At 42.0% G+C, this 21,215-nt stretch overlaps 1 protein-coding gene across 1 annotated transcript; it reads left to right on the top strand.

Moving 5' to 3' along the window:
- Positions 1 to 15,518: 15,518 nt before the first annotated feature.
- Positions 15,519 to 21,166, top strand: EXOSC9 (exosome component 9). Its single transcript, XM_035551450.2, has 12 exons — positions 15,519 to 15,677; positions 15,842 to 15,936; positions 16,409 to 16,528; positions 16,631 to 16,733; positions 17,180 to 17,317; positions 17,794 to 17,876; positions 18,164 to 18,296; positions 18,746 to 18,834; positions 19,030 to 19,176; positions 19,385 to 19,572; positions 19,883 to 19,961; positions 20,496 to 21,166. Exons 1-12 carry the CDS (start codon positions 15,531 to 15,533, stop codon positions 20,575 to 20,577), a joined length of 1,404 nt encoding a protein of 467 aa, XP_035407343.1. The 5' UTR covers positions 15,519 to 15,530; the 3' UTR covers positions 20,578 to 21,166.
- The last annotated feature ends 49 nt before the right edge of the window (positions 21,167 to 21,215 follow it).

Raw genomic sequence — 21,215 nt, 5'->3', positions numbered from 1 at the left:
TATCGATTAGACTGAGGCGTGTACACAGAGTACCAAAAGCCCCAGGTGTGAGCACAGCCAAATGGAATTCAAACTTCGTTGGTGACTCAGATGTGTGATAAGGAGCAGTTGTTAGGTAATGAGAAAATTAGAAAGGCTCTATCAGTGTCGTGTGAACAATTATCGACATATCTAGAAATTAACAGAGCTGTAATCCTCTTCACTTTGAAATAGGTTTGTAGAATCTCTCTACTACAGCAAACACACAAAGATAGGGATATTGCCTTTAATGATATAAATGTATCTATGAAGCTTCACAAACAATAAAACAAGCTCTTGAAAAAAAAAATAGAAAAATATACACATATTGGTCTAGCAAGTTATTTAGCAGTTAGCATCTGACCACCTCGAATGCGACTGCACCACCTGGGAGAAACAACAGTCCTCGCTCTCCTTCCCTCCCCTCCCCTGCAGCAAGCCCCTCCTGGCTCCCACAGAGCTGCAACACAAGCTTTGAATTCTTGGCTTTCTGTAACTCCAGGCATAGTTTAAACTAGGCAGCATGACACAAAATTTCTGCTGGATTAAACAAAGCGTTGCAAAATGTTGATGTGTGTAATAGCATATTAAAAAGGAAGAAGAAAAGCTTGCTTTCTCCTCAGCTCTTCTCGTACCTTCTGAGCTATGAGGGTGGATTTTTCTGGATCATATGACTTCTGTTTCCTGTATGTTATTTAATATTTTACTGATTTCAAGCAACTCCCAAATTTAAGAAAAGCATCAAATAGTATCAAATAGTAAGAGATGTATTTAATTCCACTTTCCTCCTTAAATATCGTGTTGGAGGTTGTGGATTTGGGAGGATATTACTTTTTTTTTTCCCTTGAGGTAAATGTGTGTACACTTTGCTTCTCATTTATTGTGGAGGAAGTTTACCTTCTTTCATTTCAAGGTGTTTGAAATAGTTTTCGTATCTTCTACCTTTGAGCAGATTACACACAGTAGCTTGTTATTTCACCCTGTGTGTAGTCTTACCCCCAGCCAAACATGAGGTAACATTCAGCCAAAGGTAACCTCTCGATTTCAAATCCACAAAGAACAGGGAAAAGAACCTTGGATGTGAGAACAGAGCATTTATTTTCCCTCTCTGGACGGGGTCTGAAATACCTGCTGCAAGATGAACTGCAACTGTAGCAACAGAAAAGGTTAAAGTGAGCAGAAAACAGTGGTCTCATTGCCAACAGATGAAGTTGGGAGTAGAACGTCCAGCCAAACTAAAATGTCACCAATATTTGATTAAGCAAGTAAATATTTGCACAACTTCATGGAGTGAGGAGGCCTAGAGGGGGCTGAAATTAGATTATTAAAATTTGCCGGTCCATTTGCCAAAAGCAGATTTCTGAAAAAATCTAGTGGCCACAGAACTTTAGCCTTTGCATTGATTTGAATGCAAGGAGAAGAGGTGAGAATAGCTGTACCAGCAAAACCAGAATCAACCTGAAGAAGACACGAGTGCATAACTGGAAGGGAATTGCCTTAACTGCCTTCAGTGGGAAAAAAAAGAAATTAAGTTGGGCTCGAAGAGTTACAGATGGTGACCCCTGACATCAGATACAGGACCTTCATGGACACCATGGGCATGTATTTAACCTGACCGCTGCTCTAGTATGAAATAGGGTTCACCTAAAAATAAGAAATAACCTTTTAGATTTAGGGGGTTGTTTGTTTCGTTTTCAATAAAGCCTAATTTTCACACAAGGAAAAAAACAAAACATTATGTGAAAGCAGTTTTTCACCCACCCAAGCCCTTCCCTGTCCTTCAGATTTTCATACAAGCAGGATCGTACCAGGCTGTAACAGTCCGCTTCCCAGTGCTGGTGCTGCTGGCACATGCCAATATTTCCTTAGCCCAGGGTTGTAAACACCTGGAATAATAAAAACCAATGAAATATGGTGACAATCAGAGTAGCAATGCCTTAATGATTTATTTAGCTCTAACACACACAGTGACTGGGAACCAGCAGAGCCCTGCTTCCAAGCCCAGGCCTTGCCCACAGAGTGGGAAATTCTGAGGCTGGTCTCAAAATCATGCTCTCAAAGCGAAAAAACATGCTGAAATACCGCACTGAAGCTGAGACTGTTTTGGTTGGGCAACCAAGTGTTGAGCAGGCAGAAAACCAAAGTAAGCTCAGGAGCACAGATTACATTAGGTACCTTGCACTTCCTCAGGAGACAAGGGTGGGATTGTGTCAGTCTGGGGATGCATTCTGAGCTCAGCTTTGTGCTTTGGAGACACTGGCTGCTGTGTCAGAGCCTACCGCCCCCGGACCTAAGCTCTTGAAAAGGGTCTTTAAAAGCTACACGTTAATGCAAAACAGCACAATAACAACAGAATTAGATGATTAATCTAGATCAAGGCTTGCTCACTGAGTATTTCTGTTCCCCTGAGGTGAGGACCCATGGAACACACGGCAAGTCTGAAATCCTACTTTGTGGTTATTCACGGCATCATCCTGCAGAGGAGGTGGTGGGAGAGGAGGACAGAAGACTAACCCAGGGCCCATCTTCACATGTGAAACACTTCTCTACTAGAAGAAGATGGGTTCTGTTGCTTCTCAAAGAAGAGCTCTGCTTCAGGACGGGTAGCTGAAAGAGCTTCAGTCTCAACGGGCAACAACAGGACTCTGAGGAAATTATTGTGTTCTGGCTTCGAAAGACTTTCAGGCTTCAAAAGCCACCTTCTGTTCTCCAAAGTTTTTGCTCTGCTTATTTTTTTTCTCTTAAATAAAGCTAAAAACTCAGTATGATCTATACTCCTTGGCCTGCAGGCAGGACTGCAAATTATGTAGGACAAAAATAGTATGTACACACTACCCAAAGAAGCATGAGCTCAGTAAACCTTTTTGCTTCTGTATGAAATTTGGATGTGCAAGTAGTCTAGGTATATTTGTTCATAATAAATAAGCAAGCAAATTTTCCCTGGGTGCTGACCACTGTATAAAGTCTAAAATTGCCATTATGCCACAGTTACACAACAGAGTGGTTTTAGTTGTAAAAGGGAAACAGTGATTGCATGTAACACCCACCAGGTATGTCAAATAATTAACTTGGCATGGGGCTTCTAAAAGGGGACTGGAAAGAGTTTTCAAAGACGGGTTGTAGTGCTAGGCTGCATCTGCATGATTTTTTTTCTCCAGAAACAAGGTAAAAGTATAAGAGGATGAAAACTTAGCACAAAAGCAGTTCATTTCAAAAGCATGACCTCTTACTGTCAAGAGCATGCTGCTGGATTGCAGCAAGAGCAATAGCTTCAAGTCTGTTTGTTTTTAAATAAATAAAGGGATGGATAGTTTGCAGTATTAGAGCAGTCTTCCACTGTGTGTCATCTCCTGCCCCAAAGCATCATTTTGCTCCCAACAATATTTCTGAGGTGTTATATGACACAACATAGGCAAGTCTGCTTTGCTCTGTATCAGATGGCTGCTAAAAAGGAAAAGGCCCTTCAGTTAACCTCACAGTCAGAGCACAATAATCACATAAGAGCCATTTACACATGATACAGGAAGGCCAAGGACAGTTAGAGTCCCAGATAAAATGTTCTCTCAAGAAAAAAAATGCCTCTGCAAAATATTTGAAAAGCCCATTGTAGAAGGACTGAAGGGCAATAGGCTTACCAAAGAAGATTTTCAGGCTTGGGAAACTTCATGGAGCAGACTTTAATGCTTGTAGTTATGGTTTCATTATGAAGTTATAACTGAAGATCAATCTTAAATGCTTTTCACATTTTAATATCTCTTTGGAAGTGAAACAGTAAAAAAAGCTTGATGAACCACGACTCAGAAGCAAAGGTGAGGGAGGGGGGAAAGTGCAATTTCATGTTCATCCTTTGATTGATACTAACAGAGAAGAAATTCTGTTCCAGACTGAATGCTGTAGGACTGCAATTTCTCAAAGCCTCATTTCCCCCCATGCTTACATGAGCCCAGCAAACAGTTCAACTGCTGGCACAAATGGAGAGAGCTTTACACTGTGCTCAAGCACCTCGGGTGGAAGGTACAAGGCAAAGAGTGAACAGTAACACTATTAAAATAAGGGAGAGGGTAGAGGGGTTACATTGTTTATAGGCAGGGAGAAAAGGTTCAGATTTTATTACTGACAGAAAGTTTATAAATTATTTCATGCTGCATGTGCTGGCATCAAGGGGCTGCTGAAGGACAGCCTAAGAGTACAAAATAGGGGAAGATGAATTTTTTTTCAAAGCACTTTGAGACTTGCTTTCAAGACTAAATATTGGTTTATATTCCATCAAAGACACCTTCCTGTAAGTGATTCATTACTTCTGATCCACAGCCCATTACGGAGCAGTGCTCTGTCAGGTTCTTGATTTCTCCTGGGACACCAGTACAATGTGAAAAGGTTAATAGGAGCTAGGAGCGTTCATACCAGTTATAGCAGCAGCCAGCTAAATTCACCTGACTGGAAAAATGTTTCATTTTCTTTTAGTCCAGGGAGGTACAGCTTTCTTTGAAATTGTCTTTATAGAAAGATATGTCACAAGGATGTCATCAATGCAATAATCTGAATTCAAACAGTTAAATCACTTGAGCCAGACTCCAACACTTGTCCTGGAAGCTTCCCTTCATTACCGGGACAGCCCTGCAGCATCATGCTAAAGCAAGGCTTGCTGTCCAGGCTGCCTAATTCTCCCCAAGAAACAGAATTTCCATCCCTGATGGCTAGGAATGTGGACTGACTCCTCCAGGGTGAACAGAGACAAAAGGAGGCAGGCGCTTTGGTTATATTTCTGGATTTCTGGCTGATCTGCACTGCAGTTTTTATCAGGAGCAGATAACTTTGTGACATACACACACACAGAGCGTGTATGAGGGGACATCCCATCAATAATAGCAGAACACTGCTTTTGTTCCCAAGGAGGAAGTTCTAGCACTGTGTAAAGAATTTAAAGTACCTACAAACCTTTGAGATAGCACTAAGTAAATATCAGGATTAACCAGTGCAAGATCAGAAACCTATTTCCCTTAACCAATTAGGCCATTAATTATACTTAGGAAAGAGAAGCAGAGAGAAAAACATTCAGTTCTGTTTGGTGGAGGTTTAGCTTAATGGAAATGTGAAAAAAAGATGAGAGAAGAAAAAAATCAGCCTTGAGTGCACGTCTCTCTCTCTATGGAGGAGAGAAATGAGAGTCAATTTAGCTGAAATGAACTGGCATAACATCACTAAGTAAATTTGCCCTTTGCATTTTTTTTTTCCACAAACAGTTCTAGGTGAGGTCCTGTAATGAGACCTCGTTTTTGTCTAGGGACCTACCTAGCATCCCCATGAAAGTCTTGAGGTACAGCAGCACTGCTATCCTCATTTTCAAATGGAGAATAAAGGTAAGCTCACGCTCAGTGGTTTCACCAAGGTCACAGCCGGTTACTGGTAACTGAAGCCAGGTTTCAAGTCACGAGCTACTGACTTGCACTGATCTGTTCTTTCTTTCTTTACACTGCTGAAGGGCCTCTGCCACTGAAAGCTGCCTCCTTGGTTTACATATTCACTGGCAAAGAAAAAGAAGCCATAAATTATTCTAAAGGTGTCAGGAGAAGAAGCACGCTCCCATCTCTGCATGGCCGTTCTCACCTGAAACAGCACAAACTGACTCCCATAAGCAAGAGCAGAATCAGGCCCACGAACATTTTACTTTAATTATGAGGAAATAAATCTGGAGGCAAAACCAAACAAAGCCTACATTGACTTGTTTTCTCTTCAGCCTTTCATTACATTTCTAAAACATGTTGACCTCAATATTCCAAGCCACCATTCATCAGAAACCCATATAATAGAGTGCTTCATTTTCAGTCTGTGTGCAATCAACACCACCACCTAAATAACCCCACGGTTTTATCAGGAGGCACTAGTGTCTTAAAGAGCTTACATCATTTCCCTTGATCTTAATTTACTTCTTTCTTTCCAGAAGTTCTTATAAATCCCCCAGCTCCCGTAAACAGAAGGAACAACTCCAGCAATTAACTCGAGACCTCCAAAGTCCTTTTCCTGCATATGTTTTGACATCTGAACTAGGATAAATCTACCTAAACTGTCAGCACATAGATGTTATCTCTCAATTGCTCTTGATAAGTCATCACCACTGTGCTCACAGACACTCTATATTAAAACCACCCTTTTTACTCAATTTTGGAACTTTAAAAGACGAGCAAGGCTTTCAAAGGCTTATGCATGGACAAAGGCACACAAATGTGAGGATTTAGGTGTAGCCTTGTACAGGATGAGAGTCCATAAACCTTCTCTTGCTCACTCTCATACAGGGTTGAAGGGCCTGCCATAGCCCAAAGCCAAGACTCTCCTCAAGAGGAATTTAAAAGACTTTCACACAGCACTTCTTAGCATTCTCCTGTTGCCAGCTTGACCGTTGCCAGGCACAAGGATTTTCCCTCCACGGATCATTGACCCTGCAATCCAAAACCAGCACTGGGTTTCTAGTGGTGTGATATGTGCTTCTTTCATAGTTACCTGGATCACGCCGCAAATCCATAGCCAAAACTTCTGGGTATTTGGGGGCTTTGTTCATTTTAATGGAAAGTGAGATTTCCAGGTGATAATATGGTTCAGGGATTCAAGGGGCCCAAGTTTTATCAAAGCAAGTTGGCAAATGCAATGGACTTCTGGTAAATTCTATGTGTAGTCAACAGAGGCAGCAGTTTAAACTTCTTGACCCCATTGTGTTTTTAACAGCTGACTGTAAGACAGAATATTTTTGTTCTTCCTAAACTACTTGTTTGCCTGAAAATAAAATACTGGTTTGGGAGTAATGCCTGTGTTAATATTGCTCTAAAAACCCTCATTGCCTCTGCATCTTGGAGGCTTTTGGTAGCGTTTTCATCTTCATTTGAATTTTCAAGCATAAGCTAATTACAGTAGCACACCACCAACTCCCAGTAGCAATAATCACAGCAAAGCTTTAAGTAAAATAGAGATGGGAACATAGTAATAAGTTGCATCCTGATGCAAGCTGCAATTCTGGTCATTTCAAAGCAGTTCTCCCCACCCTGCTGTAAGAACTGATATGTAGCTATTATTCACATAACAGCAATTAAGGGAAAATCTGATTTTCCTTGATCATATTGACAGCTTTTTGTAATTTTTTTTTTCCAGAGTAGAGGAATGAAGTAAGAGTCCTTTTCAAGATCCATTACTAGGCTACCATAAAGGCTTCACGTCTCTTCTTCCAGGACTGATACATGTCAGATCTTGCTCCTATATAAACTGCACACCTCTCAGCTCTGCACTGGTGCGACCAGAGAAAAACCGGGGAAAAAGGGAGGAATTTCTGATCCCTCCAACCCTTTTAAAGCCCTCCAGCCCACTGACAGAGGCAGGATCTGCAGCATCAGGCTGTCCAACAGCAGACTTGCAGAAGCGTGAGACATTTTCCCACGGAGCAGTCATACAGCATACAAACTGTGTGCTGGTATCCTGGCTGTCCCTGATGTTTATTTGGTCCACTGTCTGCTCTTCCAGGAAGGTCGTCAACCTCTGCTCAAGGCAGAATTAGAAGTTTGCTGCTCTAACAGTCATCATTTTCTAGCTCTCATTTGCTAAACAGCCAAGGGGAAGAACAGCTATCAAAGCTAACCCCAGGCAGTCTGGTGATAAATTGTGACAATCCCACCTTTTTATTCCTTCTGTAATTTCACTAGCTCTCTCATTCCTGCCTGTACACTTCAGTTATCTCCTGTCATTAGGAACATATATAAAGCATTCCTCTGTACATTTTATCCTAGTTTTAACCCTTTTATTTCTGCTTTTCATACCAACAACTTCAGGAGCAAGAACTTTCTCTTCCACATGTACGTAGCAGGCAGTGTAACAGGTCCCAGTTTTGTCCTTCAAACACCAAATAGGCCTTTTGAAAAGCGTTTGCTGTTGTTCCATGTGTTTTGCAGAAACTTCATCTATGAGGTGTCAGTGAGAAATCAGGGGCAGCTGTTAATGAAGAATCATCTGAATTCATTTTATAAAATGCTCAACACAATGATACGTGCCACTGAAGTGTCACTTATGTCACTGGCTTCAAGGCACTACCTAAGGAGTGAGTTATTAGTAAAAATAAACAGAGGTCAGGCCCTCAGACAGTTGCCATGAAAAAAGTCAAAACTTAGTTCATAAGAAAACTGACAGTAGCAAAAACTTCATCAAAAAAAAAAAAGCATTAGGGCACAACCCTTCCAACTGTCTAATAAAACTAATACGAGCAGGAGCTGTAAGTGCTGAGCACTATCTAGAATCAGGCATTAAGGAGAGCCCGCATACAGCTAGAGATGCATATTAGATATTATCAGAAATGACTGCAGTAATTAAATGAACCTGAATGGCAGTGTCCCTGATTTTCTCTAGCGAGACATTATAGCATCTATATACCTGGGAAAGTTACACTGTTTGCCTTGGGAAAAGGTGGTGATTTCACATTTGTGCGATGGGACTGGGTGAACCAGCACATCTAAACTTTGCATCCAGACTACTGAACAGGAACAGATGTATTTTACTCATTTAATACCAAACTCTTTTGCTTCCTGGTATGATATTACTTGCTGAAGACAGCTGCAACCATAAATTACCTTTTTTCCTTCAGCCAAAATAAATAGATATTTATGGCTAATTAGGACTTCCCTTTCCCACTTGCAAGCACTCCTTCACCTTTCTGAACTGCTGCTTTAAGAGGCAGGATATAAGAGAGAGTGAGCACAGCAGGGTACGTCCCGGAAAGGGAGAGCGGCCGCTGTGCCTCTCACCACAGGAGGAAGCCAGCAGACACGCAGATATCTGTGCAGCCATCAATGGCAAGCACCCCATTGCAGCTCTGTGGGTCGCAGCCGCAGAGAGCTCCCGTGCACACTGCAGGGGGGCTCAGGGCAAACTTCCAGGGGTGATGGCAAGAAAACCATGAAGCAGACCTTTGGGATCCAGAGGCCAGAATCCATATTGGCTGTGTCCACCTGGTTTTGGAGCCCTAGTGCGTGTAATCTGCACTGGGGAAGCAGTGAATGTCACCATCGGGGTGTGCACTGGTTATATTTTGCAGCCCAATTCCCATACCTCTGCACGGAGGCTCAGACCCACCCCCTGCTCAGACCCACACACAGTGCAGCTCACAGCAGAATTTACGCATAGCTTTGCCTCAAAATTATTGCTTTGGTTTTTGCTTTAAATTCAAAGGAACCCACAAAGTTTAGTTTATGCTGAATACCACCTGTCGTTGGTTGTAGCTGCAGAGCCAGGAGTTTGGCTTTTGTACGAGGATTTCATTCAAATGTATATCCCAGCACAGCAGCACTGCTATACAGTAATTCCAGAACAAGTTATCACGAGTCACCCTGCTGAATACAGTGACAGAAGGATGCCGGCAGTTTGTGTCAGACCCACGTTCCCAGTCCCGGCCCCTGTAGGAAGTGTAGTTAAACAACATTAAACCACTCTTAGCAACGCTTTTGTTCAAAAATACCTACAGTAATCATCAAAGAGGAAGCGAAAATATGAATAATGTAAATGCTGATATACTGACACCCCTTCCCATACTCCAAACAAAATAACACCAGTGATTTTTAAAGCAGCATTGACCATGTAGAAAATGGGACATCTAGTGGCAATGCCCTGGGATTGAAACTGCAGAGGAGAGGGTCTGAGCTCTCCCCTGAGCAGGTATAAAGTCTGCGATGAAGCAGAGGAATGACAGGGATGATACATGAGTCCTCCAAAATCCTGACACATGGTAAAACCTTATTCCAGGAGCCCCCTGGCAGCAGGTCCCCCGCTACCTTTTCAGTATGCAACCGAGCAGGTTCCTGACAGTAATCACTAAGTCAAATGCTCCGACAGATCACCTCATGCCAAGAGTTTGCATTTGAATCAGGAAAGCTGGCTTCTGAGCTGGAAGTGGGCCTGATCCAAATGAAGTAGAGTAAATAGAGGGGGAAAAAAAATGCAGTAGAGTAAATAGAGAGAGAAGAAAAAAAAAAGTCCTGAGTTTTTGGATTATTTGTCAACAGTCCTAGGCAAGACTTTGCACGTAAGTTTGGCTCATGTGATACACATTGAGGAATTGGATTTCATGCCAGAGAAGCTACACACTAGCAAATCCTACAGTAGTGTGGAAAATGATGAACAAATAAGGAGAAAACAGTAAAGCCTGTAGATAAGGCTGGTTACTCCAGTATAGATTGCAACTGAATCCATCATAGTTCATAAAAGCATTTGGTTTCTTCCACCTCACTAGCAATGGATACAGTTTCAGTACCCCCTGGCATTTCAAGTAGTCCGTGTCTGCATAGTCGAGGCAGATTTCAGTCAAGCAAAGCTTTTTAAATTAATATTTCATAAAGGCATCAAGCAAAACGGCTTTCAAATGGTCGGTGAGAAACCAGACCATGCACAGAATATGCTCAAAGAACTGGGCTAAGTTGAAGATACCAGATTTTAGAAAAAAAAAAAAACTAATTTGAACGTAATTTCTCCTTAAATTAACATTGCAGTTACAGAATTATTTGTTTATTTTAAAAGCTGAAATATTTCCTACAGAAGCTCCCAAGCAATACTTCATTTTGCAGAGCTGCAGGCTAAGACAAGCAAGCAGATTAGGTTGTTACATGTCTTCTCGCATCAGGTGGCTCTGCCTCTGACATGGGTATTTGCTTATGCTTGAAGCCTTTACCTTCTAAAGCATCATAGCTGTCAGGTTTTCCCTGGAGCCTGACATTATTACAGAGCTGGCAGCGAAAAGGGGAGGTCAAAAATGAATTTATCTGGGGATTTAGTGCTACCAGCATGAGCTAAGGCTCATCAAGCAGAGTCTCCTCGACTCCTTTCCCAGTAACCAGCCACCCACGTGGCAAGACAAACCTGTGTTGGGGTGAGCACTCCTTACCCCCTACGCAGTTTCACCTGGCGTTCAAGCAGCAACAGGACACAGGAAGAAAACACTGTGTCTTCCAGACCTGACGGCCAAATCACAAACTTTGAGCCCACAGTGGGTAGCCCCTACCACAGGGTCACGCTGTACCCCTACTAATAACCCTGACTTTCCGCATGCTCAGAGGCAGGTTATGCCTCAGTTTCCCAAGTGAGGGATTGGGGTGGTGAGGTTTGGCCAACCACCACCCTCAGCAACACACACACAGGTCAGAGGCAGCACCTTTCCCTCCCAGCTTTAGCCTTGTGCGAGGTGATTGAATTCAGCTGAGTTGGAATGAATTATCTGAATATAGGACAGGTGTAGATCACTGATAAATCATCTTTTCTCCATGCTTACTCTTTGGGCAATAATTTATTGAGGACCTCTAATTCTTCTGCTAAATATCCAGTGCTCTGAGAGCTGAAGAGTTTTCAGTGATTTCACATTTGGCCAGGGCAATAGACGCAGACAGGACAGCTAACGCAGACTTTAGGAAGTCAGTTACAAAGTCAGCTACAGACAAATTACCCAAATTACCCAGTCTTTCAGCTACAGACAAATTACCATAAATTACTCTTGGCGAGATCATTTCATTGGGGGATTATGAAAAGGCCGTCAAGACTTACTCTCAAACTAGGGAGCAAAGAGAGAGCAAGAGGGCACCTCACTGAGAGGCAGCAGGGTGCTGAGCTGTGCCCACAGCTGGGCACAAAGCCCCTGGGCAGGCCCCAGAAGTCCCGAAGAAGTGCTAGGCCATGTCTTAACAAGCCCCTTCACGTCTCCCTGCCAGGCAGCATCTTGTGCGCTGGCTTGGGGTCCCCCTGCCAGACACGAGGGCGTTGAGGCAGAAGGAGGCCGATTCCTCTCGGAGTGTCTGGAGCTGAAGAGCAAGGCAGCAAGTCTGAGCTGGGCTTCAGGAGGCATTTCTCAGTTTTGGCAGGAAAATATTGAGTTTTCATCCCATGTCCGGTGTTAACGTGGCAATTGTATCATGGCGATTGTATCATGTGGAAAGGACTGACTTGAGTACATCAGTCACCCCAAAGAAAGAAAAAAACAAAGAGGAAAAGTATGTGCTTAGCAAAGCTTAGCAGAATAGCTAAATTTGCCTTCAGCAATCAATCAAGGCACCAGTAAAACCTGTTCTAGCAAAGACAGCTGGTCTTTTGCAAAAGAATGGGTACCTCTGAATGCTTCATTGCCATTAGTTAAGACAAAGAGTTGCTTCAACGTTTCCTTAATGCAGCATAAATATTAACAAGGCGCACACACACGACCAGTTACAGTGCAGCTCGCAGGCTCTGCCGACCTTTAGAAATACAATTCTCTGACTCCTTTCCACCTCCTCTCCTGGCACTGCTGAAAATCTCTGCTGCTAATCACATACAGGAGAAACAGCAGCAAGTGTGTACAGTTTCCAGGTCTGGTTTTAAGTTCACATCCATCATGCTCTTTCTAATAACTACTTGTCTCACATTAGCAGCTACAAAAGTCACTTAGATAATCCAAATTGCTTTTTTTTTGAACCATTAGCCACGTAACCAAAACACTATTGAAAGGAGATGTAGCCTCCTCCTAGGAGAGCATACCCAGCTGTATGCAGTACAGGTCACTTTTGTTGCTTTGCAAACTCAGGAATAATTTACTACTTATGATTGTATCTTGTGTTTCTCTCACCCCACGGTTTATTTGTTTACATCATCCCAAGAGGAGTCATCTGACAAATCTTTTAAAGCCATTGGCTTTTCATTGATTAAACAAAACGGTACGGGTCTTTCATTGTGAAGTTGGACACTGGGGCAGTAGAAGCTTCTAAGAAGAGCTCTGGAAGGTGGGACAGGCACTCTTTACACAAGAGGTGGCCTTTCCTCCGCTCTAAGCAAAAGGACATGGGGCTACCAGCAGCATCAACCTTCATTTGGAAAGACAGGCGATCAGATACAACAGAGGAGCTGAACCGCCATTCACGTTTCTGCCCTGTGACCACACCAGCGGATGGGAAGGCATTGCCTCCACAGCTGTGCCCTAAAATTCATACCCAGAAATGGAAATCCATTTGAACGGTGAAGATGTTTGATGTTTCATGCACAAGCTGTGACACACACCTTCCCTCTAAGAAATAAGGAACAAACGCGCTTACAGCTGTGCTTCAGATAGAGAGCTTGTTTAAGTGCTTCTTTGGATCAGGGCCAGAATACTCAGTGCCTCCCTGCACCGAGCCGCTCAGCAGGCTATCTACTGTTCCAGTCCTATTTCTGCAGGCTGCTCTGCTCACAGTGGTTACCTACCCTCCCATTCAAGTGGAGATGATGTGTTTCAAGGTCTCAGAAGCTTTTATAAAATCAAATGATAAATGATATTATTTAATCTATGTGAAGCCTTTCTTCCCAAGCAATTTTATATGCTGAATACTTTATACATCACTCTGCGCACACATGTAAATGTGTATTGGAGACACTGTGGAGAGCAGGACCTGCAGCTAAGTAGCATGGGGCACATTACAGTTAAGGTTACCATGAAAAGAGATCAATTATTTATCTATTTTTATAAGGCCATAAAGCGTGGTTGCTGGAGGCTTGCAGTCAAGATGCTGAGATTCTGATGCAGTTTCTTTTTTTTTCCTTCAGTCCTCAAATGTGATTTTCCCTCATGGTTCAGTTTGGTAAGATAAGCCAATTCAAGCATTTCAGCCTGAAGAGCACTCATCACAAATTAAGAAACACTTCTATGCAATATTAATTATAATAAGTACTAATAAAAATACTAATAGTAAAAACAAACAAACAAAAAAACAGTAACTCCACTTTCCTATCTTATTTGTTTGCACTTTTGTGACTGCATCTGTACTCCTTTACATCATGAAGATGATTAATGGTTTGGAGCATTGGACGTATGAGGAAAAGCTTGAGACTTTCAGCCTCAACCACTTTGGGAAAAAAAACCTATATCAAAGTGTGTGTGTATGTGTATGGGGAGGACATGACTTAAAGGATATTGTTTTAAAGTGCACGTACACGTTCCAACTGCTTCAGTTCAGCTCCAAGTATGATAACACAGAACCATGTATTCTCATACACCCCTCTAACTGAATGCATGTGTCCCTCTAGTGGAAAAAAATATAATTCTCACAATGATTTCTTTTCAAGGCTTTATATATATATATATATTTTTTTTTTTTTCTTGAACATGCAAATGAAATACTTCTTCAATACAACTGAAGTGAAATTTGTAGTGAACTTCTGTGAAAGCATTACAAACGCTTCGGTAAAACAAAGGAAAAGTATGGGTGTGATACAAAAGGATTTACAGTAATACACTAGGCAAAAAGTTTAAATTAGACATTTGAAATGCAAAGCTTACAGTTGCATCTCACTTCTTTAAGAAGACTCTCTTTCTGGTTTTTCAACTTATATATTTACCAAAGTTTGACCATCAGCGTTTACCAAGCTTTATTTTACACATTGCATCTTCCTGCTAATTATAAATGAAATTACTCCAAATATACTTATCTTCAGTGATTTAGAAACTCTACTTGTATATGAGTTTCCCAACTGTACACAAGTCAAAATGAACTCTATTAAAATTAACTCTTAGAAAATAATTTCCGTCTTATCAAGTCTTAAGGGATTGCAAGTCATTGTACATAACGTTTCCTTTTCATGTAAAAAGTTGTTTCAGCCAAAGCACAGCAGGGTTTAGGGCTATGAATATGGAGCAAACTTGGTCCTAGTGCAGTGTTCTCCCTCAGTGATTGCAAAACTGGCAGAATTTAAACCCAAGACTTCACTAATGAATACCATCACTAAATTTAAGCAATAAAAAAAGTACAAGCAGAATTTTCTACCAAAGGCCTGCTATTCAGACTCCAAGGAAAATATCTGATCGTCCATATAGCAGCAATGAGAGAGAATGTTGCTCCAAATGTTACTGTGTTTGTGGCTACAGGAAAAGTTGCCAGTGTTAAATCATTTTGTTCCTTAGTGTTGCTTCATATATGGTACCATTTAGAAAAAATACTTGCTTATTTTTGTCCACAGAGCAAGGCAGTATGTATAATCTCACGTCCGTATTCTCTTAGACTAAATATTTTTGAAGTTATTGCTAATGAAAATATAAAACTAGCATGGAGAATCTGACAGCACTTGTCTTCACTCACACAAACTTGAAGTTTCTGAAGTGTGCCTCACTTTTTAGTTTGTCTAGAACTTTGTGTGTCAAGAAGGTTTAAAAAGAAAGCATAATTAAGATATTTCAACAATTCTGTGTGAGAAAAGACTGATTGTGTTTTAGTAATGTTGGTGGGAAAACACAGTAATTTCTTGTTCCAGCTCAAACTAAGCATAAAAGCCTCTTATGAAGCCTCGAGTTTTCACTTGCGGGCCGCATTTCAGAACGACAGGAAAGGGTGTTCTTCAGACGATGGGCGAAGGTAAACCCTGAGGGCAGCCCAAACGGCGGCCATAACCGTACCACAGCCCCGCCTGAGGCGCGGGCGGGAGGGGCAGCCGCTGGCCCCTAGGGGGCGCGAGGCGGTTGTAGCCCGCCCTCCTGCCCTCCCCCTAACGGTCGCCGCGCGCTGATGACGCCAAGGCGCTGCGCCACCAACGGCCGGGCCTCGCGACTCAACGGCCGCGCCTCGCGACTCAACGGCCGCTCCGCCATGAGGGAGCCGCCGCTGTCCAACTGCGAGCGGCGCTTCTTGCTGCGCGCCGTGCGGGAGGGCAAGGTGCGGGGCCGCCTGCCCTCACCCCCCCCGCCCCCGCCCCTGCCCCTTCACACCGCCCCGGGGCCGGCCGCCCCCGCGGTAACCGGCCCCCCCATGTCTGTCTGTCTGTGTGTGTGACCCCCTGTCCGTCTGTGTGTCTCTCTGTGTGTGTCCGTTCCCCACAGCGGCTGGACGGGCGGCAGTGCTACGACTACCGGAACGTGCGCATCTCCTTCGGGCCCGACCGCGGCTGCTGCGTGGTGGAGCTGGGCAGGACCAGGTGGCTGCGGCCGGCACGGCTCTCCGAGAGGGGCACCGTGGGGAAGTGGGGGCCGCGGGGGTGGGGCGGTGGGGACACTGTGTTTGGGTGCAGACCATAGATTACAAATAATTTATATAATACGGATGGATAACAAGTCTAACTTTGTATCCCTTTATCCAGCAATCTTCTGTTATGTTTTATTGCCTTCCATGTATCAAACGCCCTCCTGTGTATGTGGAGAAGTGAAATACATGCACTTACATAAATGTTCAGTTACTGATTCCCCAGCGTTTATGTCCAGTTTTAATTCTGAAATTTAGGAGAAAGTGCTGATCTCAGCAGTTAGTTCTCTGCATTGTTGACTATAACTTAAACATGTTGACTTGACTGAGAAATACAAAATAAAAGCCCAAATGTACATATTTTGTTTCTAGTGGTAGGTTTTTCTCCTGCCAAATTCTGTAGCTTAGTGGTTTGTTGCCCTCCGCAGGGTTCTTGGCCAAGTATCATGTGAACTTGTGCCCCCAAAGCCAAATCGGGCTACAGAAGGGATACTGTTCTTTAACCTTGAGCTGTCACCCATGGCTGCGCCTGGTTTTGAGCCTGGCAGGTACGTATCTTTCTTAAAAAGACTTATAAAAGGGCCACTGTTCTGAAGCGTGTAAGTGTGCAGAATAATTATATTCAGTTTGGGTTAATTTTGTTTTAACAGGCAGTCTGAGTTACTGGTGAAACTGAACAGATTAATAGAGCGATGCCTGAGAAATTCCAAATGTATAGATACTGAATCTCTCTGCGTTGTTGCTGGTGAAAAGGTATGAAAAACTATCAACTTCAAATGGTTTTAAACTAAAGGGTACGTATAGTCAGTTTTTCAGGTGGTCTGTTTTGTTTTGAAAACTAGAAATTAAGACTTCAGGTTAATGTAAGGATCCATCTGACTATAGGTATTCTTGACTTGCAGATCTATACAGAATTTTTGAAATAATTGGAATCCTGCACACTTGAATATTTCTTTGCAAAACAAATTTTAAGTCATACTTAACTATTGTGTATCTTGTCAAATTAACCAGGTTTTAAATCTAGCACACTGGGTGTCTTGCGTATACCAAGATTTTTCATGCTAATTTCTTAAGGAAATAACCAAAGAATATATGTTGGTCCTTTTTATGATTCAAAAACTGAAAGTGTCTTGAAAAGCAATAGCTTCTCTGGAATCACGTTTACTCATTACAAAGCAGTTACGTTTGGTTTTTCTCAGGTTTGGCAAATCCGTGTGGACCTGCACCTGTTAAATCACGACGGTAACATTATTGATGCTGCTAGCATAGCAGCAATAGTAGCCCTGTGTCATTTTCGCAGACCAGATGTCTCTGTGCAAGGAGAGGAAGTGACAGTGGTAAGTCATACTGGATCCCAGTATAGTATCTCGGGTAGCTGTTCCTTTCTGTCTGAAAGGAAGGAATTAATTGTTGATATAAGCAGATGAATTCCAAGATACGTAGAGTTTGGGGGTGCATGTGTTCCTATTCAAAATGTAAAAGGGTAGTAAGCAAGCCCGCTGAGTGTAAAGCTATATCAACTTCAATTTATGGGAACATTAATTGTAAAAAGATAGGTATTTTACAGACTGTTTTAACGGACGAGCTATGTTTCAACCATATGTTGTATAAGAGTGATGAATGTGCTGAATTTGCATATGTAGGTAGTAAACAGGATTACACAAGAAGAGCAGTAAGATTGTTAATATTTAGATGATGAATGTTTGCCTTTTTTCTTGCTTGTTACTTCTTTAAATACCTCTTGTGCGATACATCATTTTAAAACCAAATGAATTTTGTAAATAATTGTCTTCTGGGCTAATTCTTTTCCAAGTATTCTCCTGAGGAGCGTGATCCTGTCCCCTTGAGTATCCACCACATGCCTATTTGCGTCAGTTTTGCCTTCTTCCAGCAGGGGTAAGGTGGTTTTTTTTCTTAAGTCTTTTTTTTGACAGAAACAACTTATTGTCAGTTCTGCAGAATTAACTTTAAACATAGAGATTTGTAGAAAAAAAAGCAACTCATGTTGACAGACAGATTTCTTAAAGCATTTTATCAGAAGTGAGGAGCCACAGACATACGTATGTGTACTGTGTGGTGCTGGTAGCCAGCTGCTTTCACAGGTGATAAGAAAACTGTCTTGGGGGAGTCAAACTCAGCTTCAAACTTATATTGTTGCGTTATATTTAAAACTTTGATTCTAGGACATATTTGTTGGTGGATCCAAGCGAACGAGAAGAACGTGTAATGGACGGCCTCCTTGTAATTGCAATGAATAAACATCGTGAAATTTGTACCATCCAGTCCAGTGGAGGGATTATGCTACTAAAGGATCAGGTAAACCTTTTCCTTGACCGGTCTTTGTCTCAGGTGTAAACTGCTTCCTGGGTTGTAATCTTGATATTGTAATATCCTTAATATTTTGAAGCTAAGGAAACAGCTGTCAGATTTCACTGGAAAACATCAAGTATTTTTAGACCCAGTGGAAGAGTGTGCTACTGTGCATCTATGCTGAAGAACAGATGTAGAAAAGGACCATTGTTTGGTCAGATAGGCGTTTTTTTCCCTGTGATTTGGCTGTTGGAGGCTGTAAACAAATTCAGACTGCGTCTTCTTCCACAGCTAGAGGTTGTTATATTAACCTGTTGGATCACCTCATCGTGTATCCGGTCCCTTTTACTTAGATACCATATTTTAAGTGTTACTCCTGTGATCTGTCCTACAGCTCTAGTTAAAAATACCGTGCTTTCATGACTGTAAATTGTTGTTGTGTATGTAACAAACAGGTTCTGAGATGCAGTAAAATAACAGCTGTTAAGGTTGCTGAAATAACAGAACTAATTCAGAAAGCCTTGGAGAACGACCAGAAAGTTAGGTGAGTGCTTTGGGAAGGGATGGAGACGAGCATTTAAGAAATACGCTAAAAATTGATGCTAACTTGTAACATGAACAACAAATTGTTTTTCTTTGTAGTTGTTTTAAAGAGCAAGTATTTTTATATTTGAACTTTGAGAGAAAACATTTATAAATGTGAAATAACCTTGAAATAATGTCTGTCGTTATTGACTAGGAAAGAAGGCGGGAAGTTCGGCTTTGCAGAATCTATACCAAATCAAAAGATCACTGCCTTCAAAATGGAAAGTGCTGCTGTAGACACCAACAACGTGGAAGAACAAGCAGAAGAAATCATAACTAAAGCTGACCCTCCTTCAGAAGTGTATGTTTTCTGTTTCTTGTCCAGGAAAAGAGCAGGCTTCCCCCTCCCCGCGTTAGTCCCACTAGCAGCTAAACACCCAAGGTTTCTCCCAGCTCAGGGTAGCCATATAGCCGTCAGAGGGAATATCAACATTGTATTGGTTTTGGTTCTAACGGCTTTTAGGTAACTTAATTCTTAGTATCTCCAAAATTTTTCTTAACTACTGCAGTTTTGCCACACCAATATTGCACACTCCTGGGACAGCCCAAATTGGGGAAGGAATAGAGAACTCCTGGGGAGACCTTGAAGAATCGGAGAGGGAAGAGGCAGTGGAAGAGGAGGGTGAAATTGATGCTGCCGCTTTTGAATGCCAGAGAATGGAAACAGAGGACACAAGTACAATAAGCAAAGCTAAGGGTGAGTATTCGTTTGTCTCAATACTGCATACACTTACACCACTTTGTTAATAGTCTAGAATTAAAAAGTGCAAGATGTCCCTATTGTAGCTCTGTGTGAGAGTTATACTCATTGGCTACTTTGACTTCACCTGGACAGGTCTTGTTTTCTTCAAAAGAAAACTTGTTTTTTCTACTATAGCAAGACTGTCAGGTTAAGCACTAGCAATTGTGAGCCTGCTTTTCCCCTTTCAGTATCTTTTTTAAAATGCTGTGATTATTAGTTACAGGACTTGTTACAGAAACTGATCAGTTTTTTTTTTTCCTTCCAGATGAACCTATTGTGCTGTCTGACAGTGAAGAGGAAGAAGTTGTCATCCTGGAACCGCAGGAAATACCAAACAAAACAAGGTAACCGTCAGGTGAAATTAAGAGGGGGAAGGAGCTGGTAAGGAATACCCAACAACAGAACGATGACAATCTGTGCTGAGAACTTTAGCAAGGCCAAGAAAGGTCTCCGTTGTTCGAGGGGATTATATAGCAGAGGAGCTTTAAATCAGGGCTAGTTTGTTCCCCTCTTGGAGGCCAGTCACCCAGCTGACCTGCAGCTGTCTGAGGTAGTTACAGAGACTTGACTGGTGTTAATCCCTCCAAAGGGAATGAGAGAGTATACGTGGATCTCAATCAGATGCTCCTTACAGATGCTGTAGAGACTTTACAGGCTATACTACAGCTAACTTTAAATTGTATCTCAGAGAAGTTAGTTTTACTGCTGTATCTCTACTCTAGCCTAAACCTTCACTGTTGTATTTAGAACGTTTTCGAGGAAGTGTTTGAACTTTGCACTGAGCATGGTGAGTGGTTGCCCAGTTACAGATGATCAACCCGTGTTCCTTGGAAATAAAACAATACATTTATTTGATTAAAAATGTTGTTTGCTCACAGAACACAGACCACCTTGAAACAAGAAAATACAAGTAAGAAAGCATTTAACAAAAGGAGGAGAAAGAAGAGAGCTGCTCGTTAGTCATCTCTCCTTCAGTAATGTATAATAAATAATCTGGTTTGTTATTACTGAACTTATTTTTGTAGATAATCCCTCCCTCCCCCCCACTCTGGTCCTGTTTCTATGTATATTTTATAAACTTACTGTGTGTAGGTTAAAATAAGAAGTCTCCGTAAGTGAAATGCTTTGGTAGCACCCAGCTGCAGCACAGAACACCCAGGTCCCAGGTGTATGATGCATAGTTTTCTTAACAAAACAGCCTCAGCAACTACTGAATTCTGAAGTGAGCTATATCTAGTCAAGAGGAATTACAGTTCTAGTTTAATGCCCTGAATAGCTGCCTTTGATTAGTATAGCTGTTAACACAGCGTGGAATTATTTAATTCCTTGGAACGGTCTTCATCGGGGGAAGTGGTGTGCTATGCCTGTGACCTTTCCCTGGTTACTCCGTATCTTAAGGCTGTGTACAAAAAGCAGCAGAAATGCAAGTGCTCGACAGTGTAGGACGTCTGGCCAAATCCCAGGAGGCTGGCAACATTTTCCATATACAGGCAACCCATACTTCAGTAAGTTTTAATAAAAAGTTTAATTAAATATTACATGCAACAGACATGAATGCTTCTTGAACTATATTCAAAGAATTGTGCAGTTTAAAATGA

Source organism: Cygnus atratus, chromosome 4 (genome assembly GCF_013377495.2).
Source record: "Cygnus atratus isolate AKBS03 ecotype Queensland, Australia chromosome 4, CAtr_DNAZoo_HiC_assembly, whole genome shotgun sequence".
Taxonomy (NCBI): Eukaryota; Metazoa; Chordata; class Aves; order Anseriformes; family Anatidae; genus Cygnus; species Cygnus atratus.
Note: the sequence above shows the minus strand (reverse complement) of the source record. Positions and strands in the feature narration are given on the sequence as shown.